The 20048-nt window shown below is 39.7% G+C and overlaps 1 protein-coding gene across 2 annotated transcripts in view; it reads right to left on the reverse strand.

Moving 5' to 3' along the window:
• The window catches only part of LOC134969443 (cadherin-8), a 572329-nt gene that overhangs the window by 96438 nt on the left and 455843 nt on the right, over positions 1 to 20048 (reverse strand). For both annotated transcript variants that reach the window (XM_063945395.1, XM_063945396.1), the window contains one exon: positions 14396 to 14532. In XM_063945395.1, the coding sequence (XP_063801465.1) occupies positions 14396 to 14532 (137 nt within the window). The remainder of the gene's footprint in view (positions 1 to 14395; positions 14533 to 20048) is intronic.

Consider the following 20048-nt stretch of genomic DNA (forward strand, 5'->3'; position numbering starts at 1 on the left):
ACAAATGAATAGGCAGCCTATGCTATGAAATGATGTGCTTAGTGACTAGAGAGTATAACAGAAGGTACGATTATCAATTCATGCTTTCATTCTTGCAGTGGTATAGGAATCTGTGCAGCATTTTGCCATTTGCAAACACCTCCAGACATGCAATAGGTAAAACATAACGAGAACAAAAATCAGACAATCTAATTAGGCAGGTTCCCTTGCATCTATACTTAGGCACTCATTAGCTTTATGTACAGGATACAGTAATTCTCATCCAATAGAAATGAGCAGACAACAAGAATTAGCAGTACCCAGCATGACGTAAAGTTGATGGATATGGCCGTAGAAGAAGTATACATTTTCAAGGCAATTTACAATAATTATATAGCTTTACAGTGTGTAATTCGTTTTAAAGATTACCACTGTGTTTCAGAAAAGAAAGCACTTTTGGAATACGCGTTCACTCAGACGGATAGCAGAAGGTCTAACTGACATTTTAGGGTAGCGATGTAAAGCAGTAGCATTTTCTGACATTTTCCAAGGAGGACTAGGAAAAAACAGCATTTTTTTCTGTTAAACATTAGATGAAATGAGCCATAGGTAGAACAGACGACAAAGTTTTTTTTTGGCTTGTTTCAGATCTCGAATAGTCTTGATATAATATCTTTTCAGGAAATGTATAATCTTCTGTAAAGTGTAATACTCTTCATTCCCTTCTCCTCAAGCCATTCCAGTAATGTTGGGTGGTTGATATTTATAATCTTCTATATGGTGTAATACACTTAATTCCTTTCCCCTGAAGCCTTTCCAGTAATGTTGGGTGGTTGGTGGTCTTCTAGAGTCTTTATGATCATAAAAGTAATATTATTCAAGCTGGACGTGTAGATAAAGCCAAAAGAATGGACAGTAAATACAGTAGTAGCCATAGTAATAATAATAATATTAATAATAATAATAATAATAATAGCAACCAATAGTAATGTAAAACATAATGTGTATGTAAAAATCCTGTAGTGTAATGTTCAAATAACAGAAAAACTGACTTAAATATAGAGAATAAAATTAAATGTCACTGATCAGCTTTCCATGCCTTAGTTATGTTAATGCAACTGCCCCCCCCCCTTCAACCCCCCATTCCATACACCTCATTAAAATAAGCTAAAATAACAGCCCTCACAGAAGTGGCCTAAATGGTGGAAAGCAAAAAGCTGAAGTGGCAAAACATGGCATGCCATTTACAATTGTTTCAGAGTACAAAGAGAGATCCTGCCGTCATGTATGAAAGGACATACATAATAGTGTCCAGAAGCAGATCCTGGCATGATAGTAGTGCACAAGAATACTTATAAATAAGGTTGCATATGTACTAATGGAGCAGGTTTAATTAAGATGAAGTTGCAAGTGAGAATGCAGCTTAGTTAAGACACAGCTGCTTAGTTGAGATAACTGCAACAACCATGGGCTGTGTGTTTTGAGGGGATCAGTATGAAATCCCGCCTGACGTGATCCCCGCGGTCGGAATTCCGACACCGGAATCCCAACCGGCACAATCTTGACAGGGGGGCGAGGGCAATGCAGCCCCTTGTGGGCTCGTTACGCTCGGCACACTAATTTATTCTCCCTCTATGGGTGTTGGTATTCCGACCGCCGGGATTCCGTCCGGCGGGATCTTGACCGCATCCCGTTTTGAGAGTTATGTCCTTTTAGAGCACGTACCAATCTTAAAGTATCCCCAGACTATACCTAAATAGCTACATTTAATTCAGTACTGAAGCCACTGATTGTCACATTACAGTATATTTAATCATGGCTGTATTGTCCATAGGTTAGAGCAGAACTGTGGTTGGCTTTGTATGGTTAAAATACAATTTTTACTATTAGTGTACTTAATCTTTCTATCTTGTCCTATATATAAAATTCATTGGTCTGTTTGTTTGTTTGTTTGTTTGTTTGTTTATTTGTTTGTTTGCTTGTCCAGTAATGCATTCAGATACCCCTGCACCGATTGGGATCATGAAACCAATGTGAGGTGGTCCAGTTAGATCCTGGCCAGGTTTTAAGGGGGTTAGGTTTCCGGTTGGACCTCCCGTTTGTGTAGGCTGGTCAGAACTTTCACCATAGGAGCCTGTTCTGAGCCTTATGCTGGATGGATTTGGACAAAAACTTCACAGAGTGGTAAAACTGGATCCCAGAAGATATACTAGGGAGATGGAGTCCCAGTTGGTGTACGCTTGGCAGAACTTTGACCCAGGGAGTCTATTCTGAGCAATGCACTGGATGGATTTGTCCAAAAACTTCACTGAGTGGTAATATTGGATTCCAGAAGACATACTAGGGGGTACTTTTCACCAGGCAGAACTTTGACCTAGTGAGCCTGTTCTGGGCTTTCCACAGGATGGATTTGGATGAAAACTTCACAGAGTGATAATATTGGCTCCAAGAAGACATACTAAAGGATTAAAGAGGTGAGGTCCTGGTCAGACCTCCCGTTGGTGTACATCAGAAAGAACTTTGACACAGGGTGCCTGGATTTGAATGAAAATATTAATGAACTATAGTAAATAACAGAAATAACCATAATTCAATGACCTGAAATAACTGCATGAAATAACCATAAATCAATTAAGTAAAATAACTGACAGAAATGGAGGTGGTAAGGCAATAAAAAAATAGTGTATCCAAAAGCCTTAGAATACCAACATTGATAACAGAAGGAAAACTTTAAACTAGTGATGAGCGGGTTCGGTTCCTCGGAATCCGAACCCCCCCGAACTTCACCCATTTTACATGGGTCCGAGGCATACTCGGATACTCCAGTATTGCTCGGTTAACCCGAGCGCGCCCGAACGTCATCATCCCGCTGTCGGATTCTCGCGAGATTCGGATTCTATATAAGGAGCCGCGCGTCGCCGCCATTTTTCATTCATGCATTGGAAATGATAGTGAGAGGACGTGGCTGGCGTACCCTCAATTTGTTTCAGAACTTTCAGGGGGCTGCAAATATCATTATTCTGGGAACCAGCAGTATTATAGGAGGAGTACAGTGCAGAGTTTTACTGACCAGTGACCACCAGTATTATACGTTCTCTGCCTGAAAAACGCTCCATATCTGTGCTCAGTGTGCTGCATATATCTGTGCTCACACTGCTTTATTGTGGGGACTGGGGACCAGCAGTATTATATAGGAGGAGAAGAGTGCAGAGTTTTGCTGACCAGTGACCACCAGTATTATACGTTCTCTGCCTGAAAAACGCTCCATATCTGTGCTCAGTGTGCTGCATATATCTGTGCTCACACTGCTTTATTGTGGGGACTGGGGACAAGCAGTATTATATAGGAGGAGTACAGTGCAGAGCTTTGCTGACCAGTGACCACCAGTATTATACGTTCTCTGCCTGAAAAACGCTCCATATCTGTGCTGCATTGTAGTATATACAGTAGTAGGAGTACAGTGCATAATTTTGCTGACCACCAGTATATAATATATAGGAGTACGGTACAGAAGGCCACTGCTCTACCTATCTCTGTGTCGTCAAGTATACTATCCATCCATACCTGTGGTGCATTTCAGTTTTGCACAGTTTGCTGACCACCAGTATATAATATATTTCAGTATGGTACAGTAGGCCACTGCTCTACCTACCTCTGTGTCGTCAAGTATACTATCCATCCATACCTGTGATGCATTTCAGTTATGCACAGTTTGCTGACCACCAGTATGTAATATATAGCAGTACGGTACAGTAGGCCACTGCTCTACCTACCTCTGTGTCGTCAAGTATACTATCCATCCATACCTGTGGTGCATTTCAGTTTTGCACAGTTTGCTGACCACCAGTATATAATATATAGCAGTACGGTACAGTAGGCCACTGCTCTACCTACCTCTGTGTCGTCAAGTATACTATCCATCCATACCTGTGGTGCATTTCAGTTTTGCACAGTTTGCTGACCACCAGTATATAATATATAGCAGTACGGTACAGTAGGCCATTGCTCTACCTACCTCTGTGTCGTCAAGTATACTATCCATCCATACCTGTGGTGCATTTCAGTTTTGCACAGTTTGCTGACCACCAGTATATAATATATAGCAGTACGGTACAGTAGGCCACTGCTCTACCTACCTCTGTGTCGTCAAGTATACTATCCATCCATACCTGTGGTGCATTTCAGTTTTGCACAGTTTGCTGACCACCAGTATATAATATATAGCAGTACGGTACAGTAGGCCATTGCTCTACCTACCTCTGTGTCGTCAAGTATACTATCCATCCATACCTGTGGTGCATTTCAGTTTTGCACAGTTTGCTGACCACCAGTATATAATATATAGCAGTACGGTACAGTAGGCCACTGCTCTACCTACCTCTGTGTCGTCAAGTATACTATCCATCCATACCTGTGGTGCATTTCAGTTGTGCGCAGTATATATAGTAGTAGGCCATTGCTATTGATACTGGCATATAATTCCACACATTAAAAAATGGAGAACAAAAATTTGGAGGGTAAAATAGGGAAAGATCAAGATCCACTTCCACCTCGTGCTGAAGCTGCTGCCACTAGTCATGGCCGAGACAATGAAATGCCATCAACGTCGTCTGCCAAGGCCGATGCCCAATGTCATAGTAGAGAGCATGTAAAATCCAAATCACAAAAGTTCAGTAAAATGACCCAAAAATCAAAATTAAAAGCGTCTGAGGAGAAGCGTAAACTTGCCAATATGCCATTTACGACATGGAGTGGCAAGGAACGGCTGAGACCCTGGCCTATGTTCATGGCTAGTGGTTCAGATTCACATGAGGATGGAAGCACTCATCCTCTCGCTAGAAAACTGCAGTGCCACTCCTAGATGGGCCAGGTGTTTGTGTCGGCCACTTGGGTCGCTTAGCTTAGTCACACAGCTACCTCAATGCGACTCTTTTTTTCTTTGCATCATGTGCTTTTTGGGGACTATTTTTTTGAAGTGCCATCCTGTCTGACATTGCAGTGCCACTCCTAGATGGGCCAGGTGTTTGTGTCGGCCACTTGTGTCGCTTAGCTTAGTCACACAGCTACCTCATTGCGCTTCTTTTTTTCTTTGCATCATGTGCTGTTTGGGGACTATTTTTTTGAAGTGCCATCCTGTCTGACACTGCAGTGCCACTCCTAGATGGGCCAGGTGTTTGTGTCGGCCACTTGGGTCGCTTAGCATAGTCATCCAGCGACCTCGGTGCAAATTTTAGGACTAAAAATAATATTGTGAGGTGTGAGGTGTTCAAAAAAAAACTGGAAATGAGTGGAAATTATGGTTATTGAGGTTAATAATACTATGGGATCAAAATGACCCCCAAATTCTATGATTTAAGTTGTTTTTGAGGGTTTTTTGTAAAAAAAAAACGAATCCAAAACACACCCGAATCCGACAAAAAAATTTCAGGGAAGTTTTGCCAAAACGCGTCCGAATCCAAAACACGGCCGCGGAACCGAATCCAAAACCAAAACACAAAACCCGAAAAATTTCCGGTGCACATCACTACTTTAAACCCATCTCGCAATGTAAAAGTGATTCGAAACATGAATAGAAAGGAAAGCTGTGGATATGGCTACCAGCCATGTGCGGTTGGGTGAGGCAGGTGAGGCAGAGCCTTTCCTGTCATACTAACGTCCTGCCAGAGTTATGACTGTAAAAAGTATATGAAAAATACAAAGAATATGTATGAAATATCTTCTTTGCATTATTCTAATCATTTTTATAGCCAAAACTCTGGAGTAAAAAGTCTATGGCAGGTGAGGCAGTGCCTCACCTGGCTAACTTTTCCGCACATCTCAGATCAAAATGCTCCATATTTCCAGGAGATTATACTGCTGCACCTGTGTACAATGCGCAGATGTATGCTTTGACTCATATTTTGCATGTAAATCTGGCTCTGGTGCTAGACAGTGCCTCCTGAGCCATTTAGCTCACCGCACATCCCTGATGGCTACTGATGACAACCAAAAACAACGCTGAGCAGCCACCTCATGGGAGTGCAGGAAGAGCTGATAAGCTACTAATTTTTTTTTAAAATGTTGACAGTTACATCCAACTTAAAGAATAAAACCCTTTCAAAGCCGTGGTTCATTAGCTAGTATGAAATAAAAACTGCTATGTATTTATTTACATGTGTGACTTTGATACACTTTTATCTCTGCTTATGTTTTGCTAGTAGTTACACCTACGGACAGTCTGTAACATTCCACTAAATTTCTGTGTGCATTTGTGAAATTTGCTTACACAAATCCAGCGGCAGTGGTTCTACAAATTGCAAACTAAGGGGGTAATTCTGAGTTGATCACAGCAGGAACTTTGTTAGCAGTTGGGCAAAACCATGTGCACTGCAGGGGGGACAGATATAAAATGTGCAGAGAGAGTTAGATTTGGGTGTGCTGTGTTCAATATGCAATCTTAATTGCAGTGTAAAAATAAAGCAGCCAGTATTTACCCTGCACAGAAACAAAATAACCCACCCAAATCTAACTCTCTCTGCACATGTTATATCTGCCTCCCCTGCAGTGCACATGGTTTTTCCCAACTGCTAACAAAGTTCCTGCTGCAATCAACTCAGGATTACCCCAAAAACACCTATCAGCTATGGTCCACTAGTGGTAGTCATCTGTAGTAATATATGCCTTGGTTTACATACTGTATGAATGGCGTCATGTTGACAGGCAAGCCCAAGATCTGGCATTTGCACCTGCTCTTCTCCAGAGTATGTAATTTGGTAGTTACTGCCAAACCCTGAGTTGTTGCCACCAGAGTGGCTCCATGCCCTCTTCAGCTCTGCTCTCTACTGTGAAAGTAATGACTAAGAATATCTGAATATCATGGATTTCTAAGTCAACAGGGAGTTTAGTAATCTCCCTTTTGTGCAACAGCAAACACTGCAAATCATCTGAAGCCTCAAAATGCATTATACACATGTAGGGAAGCCAAGATCTTTCGTAAAGCCAAGTGCTAAGGGACATGACCAAACAGAGTGGTTACATCTGCTCATTGAAACTTTGACTAAAAATACTATGCTCTTGCTGAGAAGGGCCTGGGTAAGTAGTATCTGCCCCACCTCAATCTCGCGACACTGGCCCTCATTCGAGTTGATTGCTAGCTGCCGTTGTTCGCAACACAGCGATCAGGCAAAAAAAAATCGGCATTTCTGCGCATTCGTACGGGCCGCATTATGCACGCGAAGTACTTTCACACAAAACTATGCAGTTTTACACAAGGGCGAGCGACGCTTTTCTGTCACTCTGCTGATCATTGAGTGATTGACAGGAAGTGGGTGTTTCTGGGTGGTAACTGACCGTTTTCTGGGAGTGTGCTAAAAAACGCAGGCGTGACAGGTGAAAATGCAGGCGTGCCTGGAGAAACGGGGGAGTGGCTGCCCGAACACAGGGCGTGTTCGTGATGTCAAACCAGGAACTAAACGGACCGAGCTGATCGCAATCTAGGAGTAGGTCTGGAGCTGCTCAGAAACTGCATGAAAAATTTCACGAGCAGTTCTGCTAGCCTTTCGTTCGCACATCTGCTAAGCTAAGATACACTCCCAGAGGGCGGCGGCTTAGCGTTTGCACTGCTGCTAAAAGCAGCTAGCGAGAGATCAACTCGGAATGAGGGCCACTGTACACATGATGTTGGCATTCTATAGCTCCAAAATGAAATTGTGATATCGCCTTCTTTTCTGAACTAAAAGTGCAGAGCAGCTTGCAGTCAATCAGCCGGTAAGTAGGGCAAGTGAAAAATATTGGGGACATTTTAAAACATTTTGCTGTGAGTACCCCAAAGTTTGTAATTATGCTTCTACTTATATACCATATGTTCTATAAATCTACAGTTTACATCTGAATGCACTTTGAAATAAGATGCAATTTTTTTTTGACTTTGCAGTTTTCATTTTTAGAACCTAGATTGAGTTTTTGCTTTACATAAAGTATCTTTCTCCCTTCTTACTGGAGCAAATATACATGATGCCGAAATTAAAATTCAAAGCATTCCGCTTCACCGTCTAAATAAAACAGCTTTTTTGAAAACGATTGTATTGACATGCAAAGATGTTCTCCATTATATTGTAAGGTGAAGTGAATTGTATATCAAGCTTGCTCAATCGTGATTCATCTTTAACATGGATCTCCAGCTGGGGGGTTTATACAAGGAAGTACTAAATATATTCAGTACTAATGCATTTTTTTTTTAAATGGAACTTTATAGCACAAACTATACCCAGCTAATTAATTCTGACCCATATCAACACTCTGACACAGAGAAAAGTATTTTCCTTTCCCTGTTTCGTATAACATCCTAAAATACTCTAAGAACTGAAAAGTAGCCTCGGGCACCCCCTTGGTAGTTGCCCATTTGAACACAGGTAGAATATGAAATTGGCTGTTACAGATTTTAACCTCTTAGGCATAGTTTCAGTAAAGAACATGGTAGATTAAATAAACTCAAGGAAGATCACGTAAAATGAGATGTACCCTGCTGGTTGGAGTGGATTATATTCATTTGACTACTAATATACAGAATAGTTATCATCTGCAGAACTAGAACATATCATTATGACAAGATATTTTGCTAATGTATAATTTCTGTATTTTAAAATACAGGTTTTGTATAAAGTAATAAGTCAATTTGAAAATAAAACTATTTTGGTGTTTTGCAGGATAATTCAATGCTGGAAAATAAAGTTGCTGTGAAGCTAGCTTGTAAATCTGAAAGCATGTTCTAGCACAAGTTGCATGTGTGATTTACTTTTTCATGTACAGCAGAAGTGTATATGGTGGAGCATACTGTATGACACCACAAAACGCTTTAATGGCATTAAACATTATCATTACTTTATGCTATAAGGGGACAATGCTCTTTCCAATAATACCATACCAGTTTCTGGATTTCCATAACTCCCAATATTTAAGCATATGAAACTGTGACAAAGTAAAGACACAACTTAACTTACCAAGCTCCGCCATGATCTGCCCTAGCTCCACCCACCAAGATCAGAAATGCCCACTTTTGGAGAAACCCCACCCCTTTCAAAAAGTCTGCAACGTATTTAAATTATTTCTGAATAAAATCGTACATGAAAATATTGTGAAGCGTACTGGTCATTTATGGAAGTTTTACCAACCTCTCTAGAGTTCTGCCCTGTTCCAATCCCCCCCCGCCCCCTGCCAGATACATAGACGTTGTTTATCTTTCATAACATCTCACATTTAAAAAAAAATAATAATACTATAACTACTCAAAAACTGGATTAATTTTGATCCCGAACATTGCACTCTGTAGGAGAGCTCAATTCCCACAGATAATTTCTCACAGGAACTTTCTACCACTTTATTATCTTTTACGCATTTATGTTTGAATAGCTTGAAAATGAATTTCAAAAGCCAATTACATTTTTTTTACCCAGACCAACTGCTTGGTTTGTGCTTGAATATAAACAGTGGCTAATTTATCCAACAAGCACATTACTAGAGGTGACGGTTCTAATGATCTCAATAGCCCTCTACATAATTGGATTGCATTGATTTTTCTTACTGGAATTATATGATTGGAGAAATAAAAAAAAAATTTATAACAACAAAAACAACAACAGCATCCAATGATGTTATTACTGTAAATTAGTATTTTTGGTAAATAAAATAAAATTCAAATATATATATATATATATATATATATATATCTATCACTTTATTGTTTAGTTCTCCGTAAAGTTTAGCTTTTTTTTTTAGAAAAAAAAATCTATTTTTATGAGTTTCAGAGTATGTATCACAGCGTAATCCTCTGTAATTGGAGTTTTTAATTGGGCACCTTCTAATTAAAAAAAAAAGTAAAAAATAAATAAACAAGCCGTCTGGTACATATTGTAAAAATGATCATGTATATATGCAGGAAGCTTTCTTGTACTGCCAATTAAAATCACATTCTAGAAAGCGGTCAGGAACGTAATTAACTATTAGTTTCACCTTCAGCAGAACCATACTTATAGTGCTCAATCTATGGCTGTTTATATGCGTAAATTGATGGGTAATCAGTGAAAGTATCAATGGGTCATTTCTACCAGAGTGCACTAATGGGATTTTTATAAAATAGGTTGAAATAAACATTTACTGTTTACTTAAACTGAACTTCATTTCTATATTTTTAAAGTGGAAAACCAAATAGTTTTGTGCATTCTTCAAAACCTTTTACATTGTTACATTTTTACAAACCAGCCAAAACTTCTGAATGTAGGTTGTGCGGATTACTTTGAAATTCATCACATACAGTATACTGTACTTCAGGCCGACTGCAGTGATAAAAGCATGCAATTACAGTACACACATAGCATTATAAGTCTATAAATGTCAGATAGTGGGCCAGATGCATCATCGCTTGGAAAGTGATAAAATGGAGAGTGAAAAAGTACCAGCCAATCAGCTCCTAACTGACATTTTTCAAACACAGCCTGTGACATGGCAGTTAGAACTTGATCGGTTGGTACTTTTTCTCTCTCCATTTTATCACTTTCCAAGCGATGATGCATCTAGCCCTTTATATTTTTGGACTCCCACAAAAAGTGTTTGGTGCAGTACAACCAAACGTGATTGAATTGTATGACCACATTGTGACCTATGTGGGTAATAGACAACACTATATTATCAGCGCTGTATTGGGATTTGTCACATTGCTAGGTACAGTACAGGAGGATCTGAGGACCATAATTCTGAAAGTAGGCTCAATGAAAATATTTTGGAACAGACACCGCTGTAACATGGTGACAGTGCGCCGTGGGCCAACCCCTCCCACTTTACCCATAATGTTGTGATGTCACTCCCAGGCGGCTGGGCTACTGGCTCTGGAAAGTAGAGTGCTGCCTGGAGTATCCTAAGGATACTCCCAGCAGCTTCACAGGTTGAAAGGTGCTTGCCCGGATTACATGGCTGCTGCATCAGGCACCCTGCAAGCCACATGCAGGTGCCGTGGAAAAGTGACGGTGCCGTCCCAAGGCCCTGCACCCTGGGTGACAGCTCCGCTGTCACACACCTAATTGCAGAGCAGGGAACAGAAGGTCAGACAGATCTGTTGCTGTAGCCCTATGCGGTCAGTCATGTTGCATAGCAGTAAATAAATATACAATTGTATTTTATTTATTTTTGTTGCTAAATGTTAACTGCTATTGGTTTTGTTATGGAATAAGTCTTAATGAATATGCATTTAAAAGGATAGTAATGAGAAAACGGAATTGCTATCCGGAACAAACCTTCGGCATAACATTGGGTGAACATGCAGTAAATAAAATAAAATTTCTGGTAAATGTGCAAATGAGCACTTGGGTAGGTCCGTTATACTGAATCACTCTTATGGTATGGGGATGCTTGATTTCATCCATTCCGTTGTCATTTTAGTGGTGGTCTGTTCTAAGTTTATACTGGAGAACTTTCAAAATGGGAATCCCTGGTCCATATAATGAATTAACCATGTTTCAGTACACAGACAGATTTTATAACATTTGACAGACTCGAAATAAAGAACATGCTACATTCCCTGTACATTAAACTGACCACATGTCTACAGATATACCGAGTGATATCAGCCAATGGGCCCAAATCGCACATTGGGGTCTATTCACGAAGACAGTGAAAAGAATGGAGAAACAGAGCAGCGGAGAAGTTACCCATGGCAACCAATCAGCATCTCCCTTACATTTTATAGCATATACTTGACAAAGGCTTCATTCAAAGCTGATTGGTTGCTTTGGGAAACTTCTCCACTGGACCTTTTCTCCGCTCTTTCCAATGCTTCATGAATAGACCCCACTGTCTGATAGTAATCAAAATAAAACACATGTTTAATAAATAAATTGAATTATGTAAAGTCAGATTGGGAAGTAATCTACAGATACAAAGCTGTACTGCATGCATCACAAAACATGGCTTACAGTGCCTTGCTAAAGTATTCACCCCCCTTGGCTTTTAACCTATTTTGTTACATTACAACCTATAATTGAATTTTTTTAATCTGAATTTTATGTGATGGATCTGCATAAAATAGTTGGTAAAGTGAAATGAGAAAAATGTATATAAAAAATAATTTTTATAAATAAAAATTTGAAAATTGGCATGTACATATGTATTCACCCCCTTTGCTATGAAGCCCCTCAAAAGTTCTGGGGCAATCAATTACCTTCAGAAGTCACATAATTAGTGAAATGAAGTCCACCTGTGTGTAATCTAAGTGTCACATGCTCTGTCAGTATAAGCACACCTTTTCTGAAAGGCCCCAGAGGCTGCAACACGACTAAGCAAGAGGCGTCACACCATGAAGACTATGGAGCTCTCCAAACAAGTCAGGGACAAAGTTGTTGAGAAGTACAAGTCAGGGTTGGGTTATAAAAAAATATCCAAATATTTGATGATTCCCCAGAGCACCATCAAATCCATCATCTTCAAATGGAAAGAACATGGTACCACAACAAACCTGCCAAGAGAGGGCCGGCCACCAAAACTCACAGACCGGGCAAGGAGGGCATTAACCAGAGAGGCAGCACAGAGACCAAACGTAACCCTGAAGGAGCTGCAGAGTTCCACAGCATAAACTGGTGTATCTGCGCATGTGACCACAATAAGCCATACACTCAATAGAGCTGGGCTTTATGGAAGAGAAAAAGACATTACTGAGTGTTAAAAATAAGAAGGCATGTTTTGAGTTTGCCAAAAGGCATGTGGATGACTTCCCAAATGTATGGAGGAAGGTGCTCTGGTCAGATGAGACTAAAATTAAACTTTTCAGCCACCAAGGAAAATGCAATGTCTGGCGCAAACCCAACACATCCCATCACCCCAAGAACACCATCCCCACAGTGAAACATGGTGGTGGCAGCATCATGCTGTGGGGATGTTTTTCAGCAGCAGAGATTGGGAAACTGTTTCGAGTCGAGGTAAAAATGGATGGTGCTAAATACAGGGATATTCTTGAGCAAAACCTGTTTCAGTCTGCCTGCAATTTGAGACAGGACAAAAAATTCTCAAGTGGTTTAAGGTGAAACATTTACATGTGTTGGAATGTCCTAGTCAAAGCCCAGATCTCAATCCAATTGAGAATCTGTGGTCAGACGTGAAGATTGTTGTTCACAAGCAGAAACCATCCAACATGAAGGAGCTGGAGCAGTTTTGCCTTGAGGAATGGGCAAAAATCCCAGTGGCAAGATGTGGCAAGCTTATAGAGACTGTTCCAAAGTGACTTGCAGCTGTAATTGCCACAAAAGGTGGCTCTACAAAGTACTGACTTTAGGGAGGTGAATAGTTATGCATGCTAAAGTTTTCTGTTATTTTGTCCTATTTGTTGTTTGCTTCACAATAAAAAAAAAACTTCAAAGTTGTAGCCTTGTTCTGTGAATGAAATGATGCAACCATTTTAATTCCAGGTTGTGAAGCAATAAAACATGAAAATTACAAAGGGGGTGAATACTTTAGCAAGGCACTGTATATACAGTAGCAAATAGACTATTATATAAATAGTGTGTTAGCACAGAGGAAACATTTCTCAACATCATTTTTCAAATTTGTGTATAATAAATAGCTTATCAAACAAAATTATTACATTGTAATGAATCCAGTAGACAATAATATATAGACTATAAAGGTATCAAAATGCAACAAACAGATCAATGAAAACTCAATGTATTTAGCGAACACAACACTGATTTTCAGAAACATGGTGATATTATCCAATTATAGATCTGAAGAAGGATCCTATTACCCATTTGAGGACATTTCATCGACGCTGTAATTAGAAATGTTAGTGTTTGGGGCTTAAAGAAAAGAGGATCCTCCAACCCAAGGGCTTCAACTGTAACCAAGTTAACCTAAAATATTAATTTCCTCTGCCTCCCTGCCCATTTTGCACAGTTGTAGATATGTTCCTGAATCTCACTGTTTAATTGTTCAAACTTTGCACAGTATCATTCACAGTGATTCATTGTTATTGTACTGTATGCATACTTGACTATTCTCCCAAGGTTTCCAGGAGACTCCTGAATTTTAATGGAGTTCTTCCAGGATCCGGAGAGAGGAGTCTACCCTCCCGCATACCACCGACTTGACGCAGTTGGCCATGAAATGCGACATCACAGCCCTGCCCCTGTGGTGCAGTGCAACAAATGGCTATGATGGGCAGGACTATGATGATGTAATTTCTTTGCACCATGCCCCCTGCATCTGGACCTACCCCTTTGGATCTTTCAGTAGTCACTATTAAAAAGTAGGTAAGAATCAAAAAGAGTTAACTAGTTTACTAGATATCACCACAAAAATAAATATTTACGTAGTACAGCCAATAATAGTGCAATGTGCATTCCAGCCATCTAGTTACAATTAACACTGGCAGACCTTGTAAAAAAAATTGTGAACTTACTGGCTTCTGTAGCTACAACTGTGATATTATGCCACATGCTGGTCTCTCTGTCAAGGGCCGTTGCCAGAGTTATTTTGCCGTCATCGGCATTAATGTTAAATTGTCGATCTAGATCTGTATGTCGGTCAATGGAAAATCTGTGAAACACAATAAAACACATAGAGTGATATATTTTATTTCAATCATTCATAAGATATTCAGATTTGAAAACGAGCATCAGCTATTTACTCTGTAGCACCATATGTTCTGTTTCACAAACACTCAATAAATCAACTACAATGTGATAAATAGACGTCCTCAATAAAGAAATGATAAACTGCCTTGCATTTCAGCTGATGACATGTTTTAAACCTGTTATTAATTAATATTTAAATACGTAATCTATGTAATTTAACGTAATCAAGTAGATTAAACCTGCTGCATGCCATTCAAACAAATTACACGTATGTCTCTGTAGTTTAGTACTTAAGGCAATGACTTATTGGTGGATTATTTAGCTTAATTTATAGTATAACGAAAAGAAAGAGCTAAACACACGAAGTACATTTATCTTCTAATAGAAGAAAAACTTCCCATTCACCTTCTGTCCCAGCTAGAGATGTATTGCTTTGGATTTACTCGGTTCTTAACTCCAAATTGAACGCAAATACAGATTTATCTGGATTTTTCTTATCAGCTGTTCAAAACACGTGATTTTCGAGAGCCAATAAGATTCCGCTTTGAGATCTGGGTAAATTCAAGTAAATCCAGGTAAATCTGAACCCGCTTATCTCTAGTCCCAACACAGTGATCCACTCTGAGTGGCCAATCAACTTCCTGGAAGTTCCATAATTAATAACACTAAGGAATATATTTAAGGCGTTAGGTCATGGTGTCAATATGCCTATGGTTTACTGTATTTGTGCACAGTTAGAACCTACCATTAAAATAATAGTAAACTCATTTCAATACTCCCAGTGCTAGGAATAAAAATGAGTTCTTCCCTTCGACACTTGTGCCCAATGGTGTACTTATATTTGTAGTGCCACAAGAGAGTACAATAAATGGTGGACCTACTGTGAATAAATTAAATTGATCGATTTCATTAATAAATTATTACTAATCATAGATCAAACAATATTGCATTTTTAACAAATATTGGCTCCTTAATAAATGTATTATGTATCCTAGAATTAAAAATACATATTTGTCTCCCTAATAAATCCTTATAGTACCTTCATTTTGTTTCTCTCCAAACAGGCCAGGTAGACCAAATGACGGTTGTTCTAGCTTGTCCAGAGTTTAAGCAAGGTAGCAATGTGCTCTGGACTGGCCCCACCCCACACAAATCTTATTTCATGACTTTACAAAGAGGTGACATATCCTGGAATGTCCTCAGTACACATATGGGGCCGATTCATCACCATCCACAGATGCGGATGGGATGTGCTAAAATCGACCCACTCCACACTGCAATAATTGATTACATTGCACAGAGGTATCAATTATCGCATGCAGGGACAGAGCCTGTAAGAAAGCTTTGTCTCTGCGATGCCATTTTGCAGCATAATCTTTCGTATTACACTGATTATGTGCTGCAGATGCGCCGCCACCAATGACATTGCTGCTACCATGGCTGCCAGGTCAAACCCCCATCAAGACTAATCTCTGCACCGCGGAACCCACCCCCCACCAATAATCATACTCACCAACCCCCAGGATCGGTGATCGGAGATCCTGGATAGCTGCCAGTCATCAGGGCTTCCTGCTGCTGTGACCTCCGGTGCTGTAAAGTGAGCTGCCGCTTTGCAACATCACTTTACTGCACTGGAGGTCACAGGAGCAGAAGGGAGCCCCGATGACAAGCATCACACACCGGCAGGGCCAGATTAACAATGGGGTGGATGAAGCTTCAGCTCCAGGCCTCCACATAAAAATAGGCCCATCATCATGGCAGCATGATGATCACTGGCCACACGGTTGGCCATAAATCACAACTATTAAGATTGCATTTCTATTTTTATGACAAATTATTCAATTTTTATATTTTGACATATTTAGGGCTACATTGGAGCTGATCGTGAAGGGGATGTACACGCTGACTTGGCTCTCACCACACCCACACAGGACTGATCACACCTCCCCCGTTTCTCACAATAGGCCCTTGAATATTGTCAGCTCCAGGCCCTTGTGGCACTTAATCTGGCCCTGCGCAATGGACCCCCCATTCACTGGTCCCTGTGTAGGTGAATATGTTTTTTTACATTATTTTATATATTTTTTTTAAACACAATGATTAGCTTGTGTGTCCATCAGACTCACAGAGCTAATCACACTGCCAGCTCCCTGAATAGCTATCCGTAGTGAGCCCTGTGATTACTCCAGCTAGTGCTGGCGTAATTATCACATGGCTCACTGCTGTGTTTTTTTACATTTTTTTTTTTTTTTTAATCTTGTCAGATCGCATTTCCCATTATAAGTATGGGAAATGCGATCTGGGTTACTAAAAAAAATGTGAATGAATGGGTTCGGCGCAGTTTTTCATAAAAACTGCTCCAAAAGCCCTTTAATACATTCAGATGGTACTAAAATAATGTGAAAAGGGTGTGAAAACACTTTTTTTCCCATTATTTTAGTTTAAAAAAGTTAATAAATTTCCCCTTTAGTGTGGCTCTTTGGTGGATCTACGGGCTGCAGTTCTAGGAACTTGCTAGCCCAATACAGGTGTTACACAGCAGTGATGGTGCACTCCATTGGCCTTGCACCCTAGGCGGTGGAACCGCTTACACATCCTTAGTTAAGACCCTGATCTTGCTTTTCAGATACATGTCTTACATTAAATAAAAAAAACTGTTTTTCTTTCTAGCGGTACAAAATTAGTATTCTTAGCATGTAACATTGGGGGTGGCTGTTTTAGTTAATGCATTCTGAGCAGTGGTTTTGCATTTACTAAATTTGCATTTAAACAGCTAAAACAACACGCAATTTAGTAAAAAACACACTATAGAAAATCTTGCCCTTAAAGTCATAATTGTAAATGGGCCATAAACCATCTTGCAATGAAACAATTAAATGTCCTTATATCACTTATAACTACACAGTCGCCACACAGTCATGTCCTTCAATTTTTGTCTCTGCATCCAAAAAAATCAAAGTATAGAAAGATCAAGCAACTTTTTGAGGGCAAAGTCTGTGCTCCGCTGTTCCTTGATTAAGACACTCTAGACGACACATCAGCCTCAGGTGTAGATTTAATAGGGCAGTATAATGGGCCTAACTGTAAACCACGTACACACAATACAGTAAATTGTAACCTCTCAAAAGCTAAGATGTGCACAGATAGTTTTAAGAAGTAAAACATCACTATATCATGCAAACTACATATATAATGGTATAATAAAAGCAAAGTAATACATAAAACAAAATTATATCAAATAAAAAAAAATAGTACACATTGATTGCAAACACAACCAAATTGTATATACTCAGTGAAATATCAAATGAAATATATTTAGCATATGGTGTTTTTCTCAAATTGCTACATGGATTAACTGATAGCATATGTTTTGCAAATGTGCTGTGAAATTTCAACACCTTTTTTGTCTTTTTAAAACCATCACTTTAAATCACATAAACACAGTACTTCTTATCTTCGCTATGTATGATATGTATATTCCTTGGTTTAAGAAATTAGGTAAAGGCACGCTATCCTGAAATACTGTGGGGGAGATTTATCAAATCGTGGAGAGAGATAAATAAAATGGAGAAGAAAAAGTACCAACCAATCATCTTTTGACCTCCATATTGCTAGCACAGCCTGTAACATGACTGATAAAAGCTGATTGTTTGGTACTTTGTCTACCTCCGCTTTATCTCTCTCCAATATTTGATAAATCTTTATGTACGTAGCACATGGAGTAATGAGCTAAACATACTGTAGTTTTACCCAGTGATGTCACAAGGGGATGAGGGGGGTGCGGCTCGCATCCAGGTGTCACCTGCTGAGGGGTGACACCAAAGCTCAGTGAAAGGAGCCAGGAGCTGCACTGTAACATTACGTGCTGCAACCCAGCTCCTGTCACTCTGTAGAAGCCAGCACTGCAGACACGCCAGTCTCCGGGGCAGTCCGCATCTCCCAGATCCCGATGGTGACAAAAACAGGGGTCGGGGCACCTAGCTATGCGCCCATCCACTGAGGCCACACCCCCATCTCACGAAGCCAAGCCTCTTGTATTGTGTATTGTAGGTGAGTGACGCCTCTGGTTTTTCCTACTGGTCCATGCAAAATGACGGCATGGTGATGGGGTGTGACCACCTTACTATGATGCATGTAACTTCCCAAGGGACAAGGCTGACTCCAGCCACCCTACTCTCAATGCAACACCCAATCACCAAAACAGCCACCCCTTCAATGCTGTTCATACCTCCAAGCAGTATGCCTAAGATTACATGTCAGTGGTACAGATATCCCACAATCCAGAAATTAGGACAAAAGTCCTGATCCATGGAACAGTGTGAAATATTACCTAGATGGCAGTGCCGTAACTAGGTGTGTGCCAGTGGTGCACCCATTATAGAATCGGGAATGATCACATGTATGTTTTATGTGTGCTGACCGGTACCTTCCTTCAATGTGTTGTTGGAGCTTCAGCCCAGGGGCAGTAGCTGCCACTGGTCACACCTACTGTATCTATAAGCTAGGAAAATGCTGGGATCATTAATATTATTACTATTCCTTCATATCGGAATATTCACATCAGTCAAATACAAATGGAAAAACTGAAGATGGCATATGTGAAAATATATATAAATGTTCTTTTTGCCATTACCAAGCCAAATCAAACTAAAGTATTTATAAAAAATATGCTGCCAAAGAAATAAACATTTTTATTGCAAAGACACAATATTAAATTGTATTCTGAGAAATTGTAAGTTTTTTTTCTAATGAGACAGTCCACAAAAATGTGTAAATGTATCATTTTACCTTTACCTTTATTTATCCAAAATTAAGCCCCATTACCTTAGGTGCTTGGGTTCACTTTGGCATCTTAAGGATATGCAGTTGGTCTTTAGGAGAAATGCATCAATAATAAAACAAATGAAATTCAATTGAACAGTTCCCATTGTTAGGTGACTACAGTATTTCATTTTTTTAAAATTTTTGTATTTATTTTGTTTTGAGTTGGCGATTGTGTTAGCTTTGGATGTTTTATTTATGCCAAACTCAACCCCTCCCCCCTTTAAAAAAAATACAGCAGGGAGTATATCTTGTTACAGATGTGTTCCTCTTTTTATGATGAGTTTTCATATTGTATCATAAACACAAATGTCAGAAGTGTATGATTTGTTTTTGTACTACCATTTGGCCCACTGTTTTACTGTATGTCATTTTTTAAACGCCTACACAGTCTTTCCAAAATGTACAGATGATGTAATGGTTAGCATGATTGTTTCACAGCACTGAGGTCATGGGTTCAATTCCCACCATAGTTCTAACGGTGTGGAGTTTGTATATTCTCCCCGTACTTGCATGGGCTTCCTCCGGGTACTCTGGTTTCCTCCCATAATACAAAAACATACTGCTCGGTTCATTGCCTCCCAACAAAAATGAAACCTAGTTTGTAAATGTGTGCATGTATATGTGTTTAGGGCAGATGGCCAAGTGGTTCTTATC

Source organism: Pseudophryne corroboree, chromosome 11, assembly GCF_028390025.1.
Source record: "Pseudophryne corroboree isolate aPseCor3 chromosome 11, aPseCor3.hap2, whole genome shotgun sequence".
Classification (NCBI taxonomy): Eukaryota; Metazoa; Chordata; class Amphibia; order Anura; family Myobatrachidae; genus Pseudophryne; species Pseudophryne corroboree.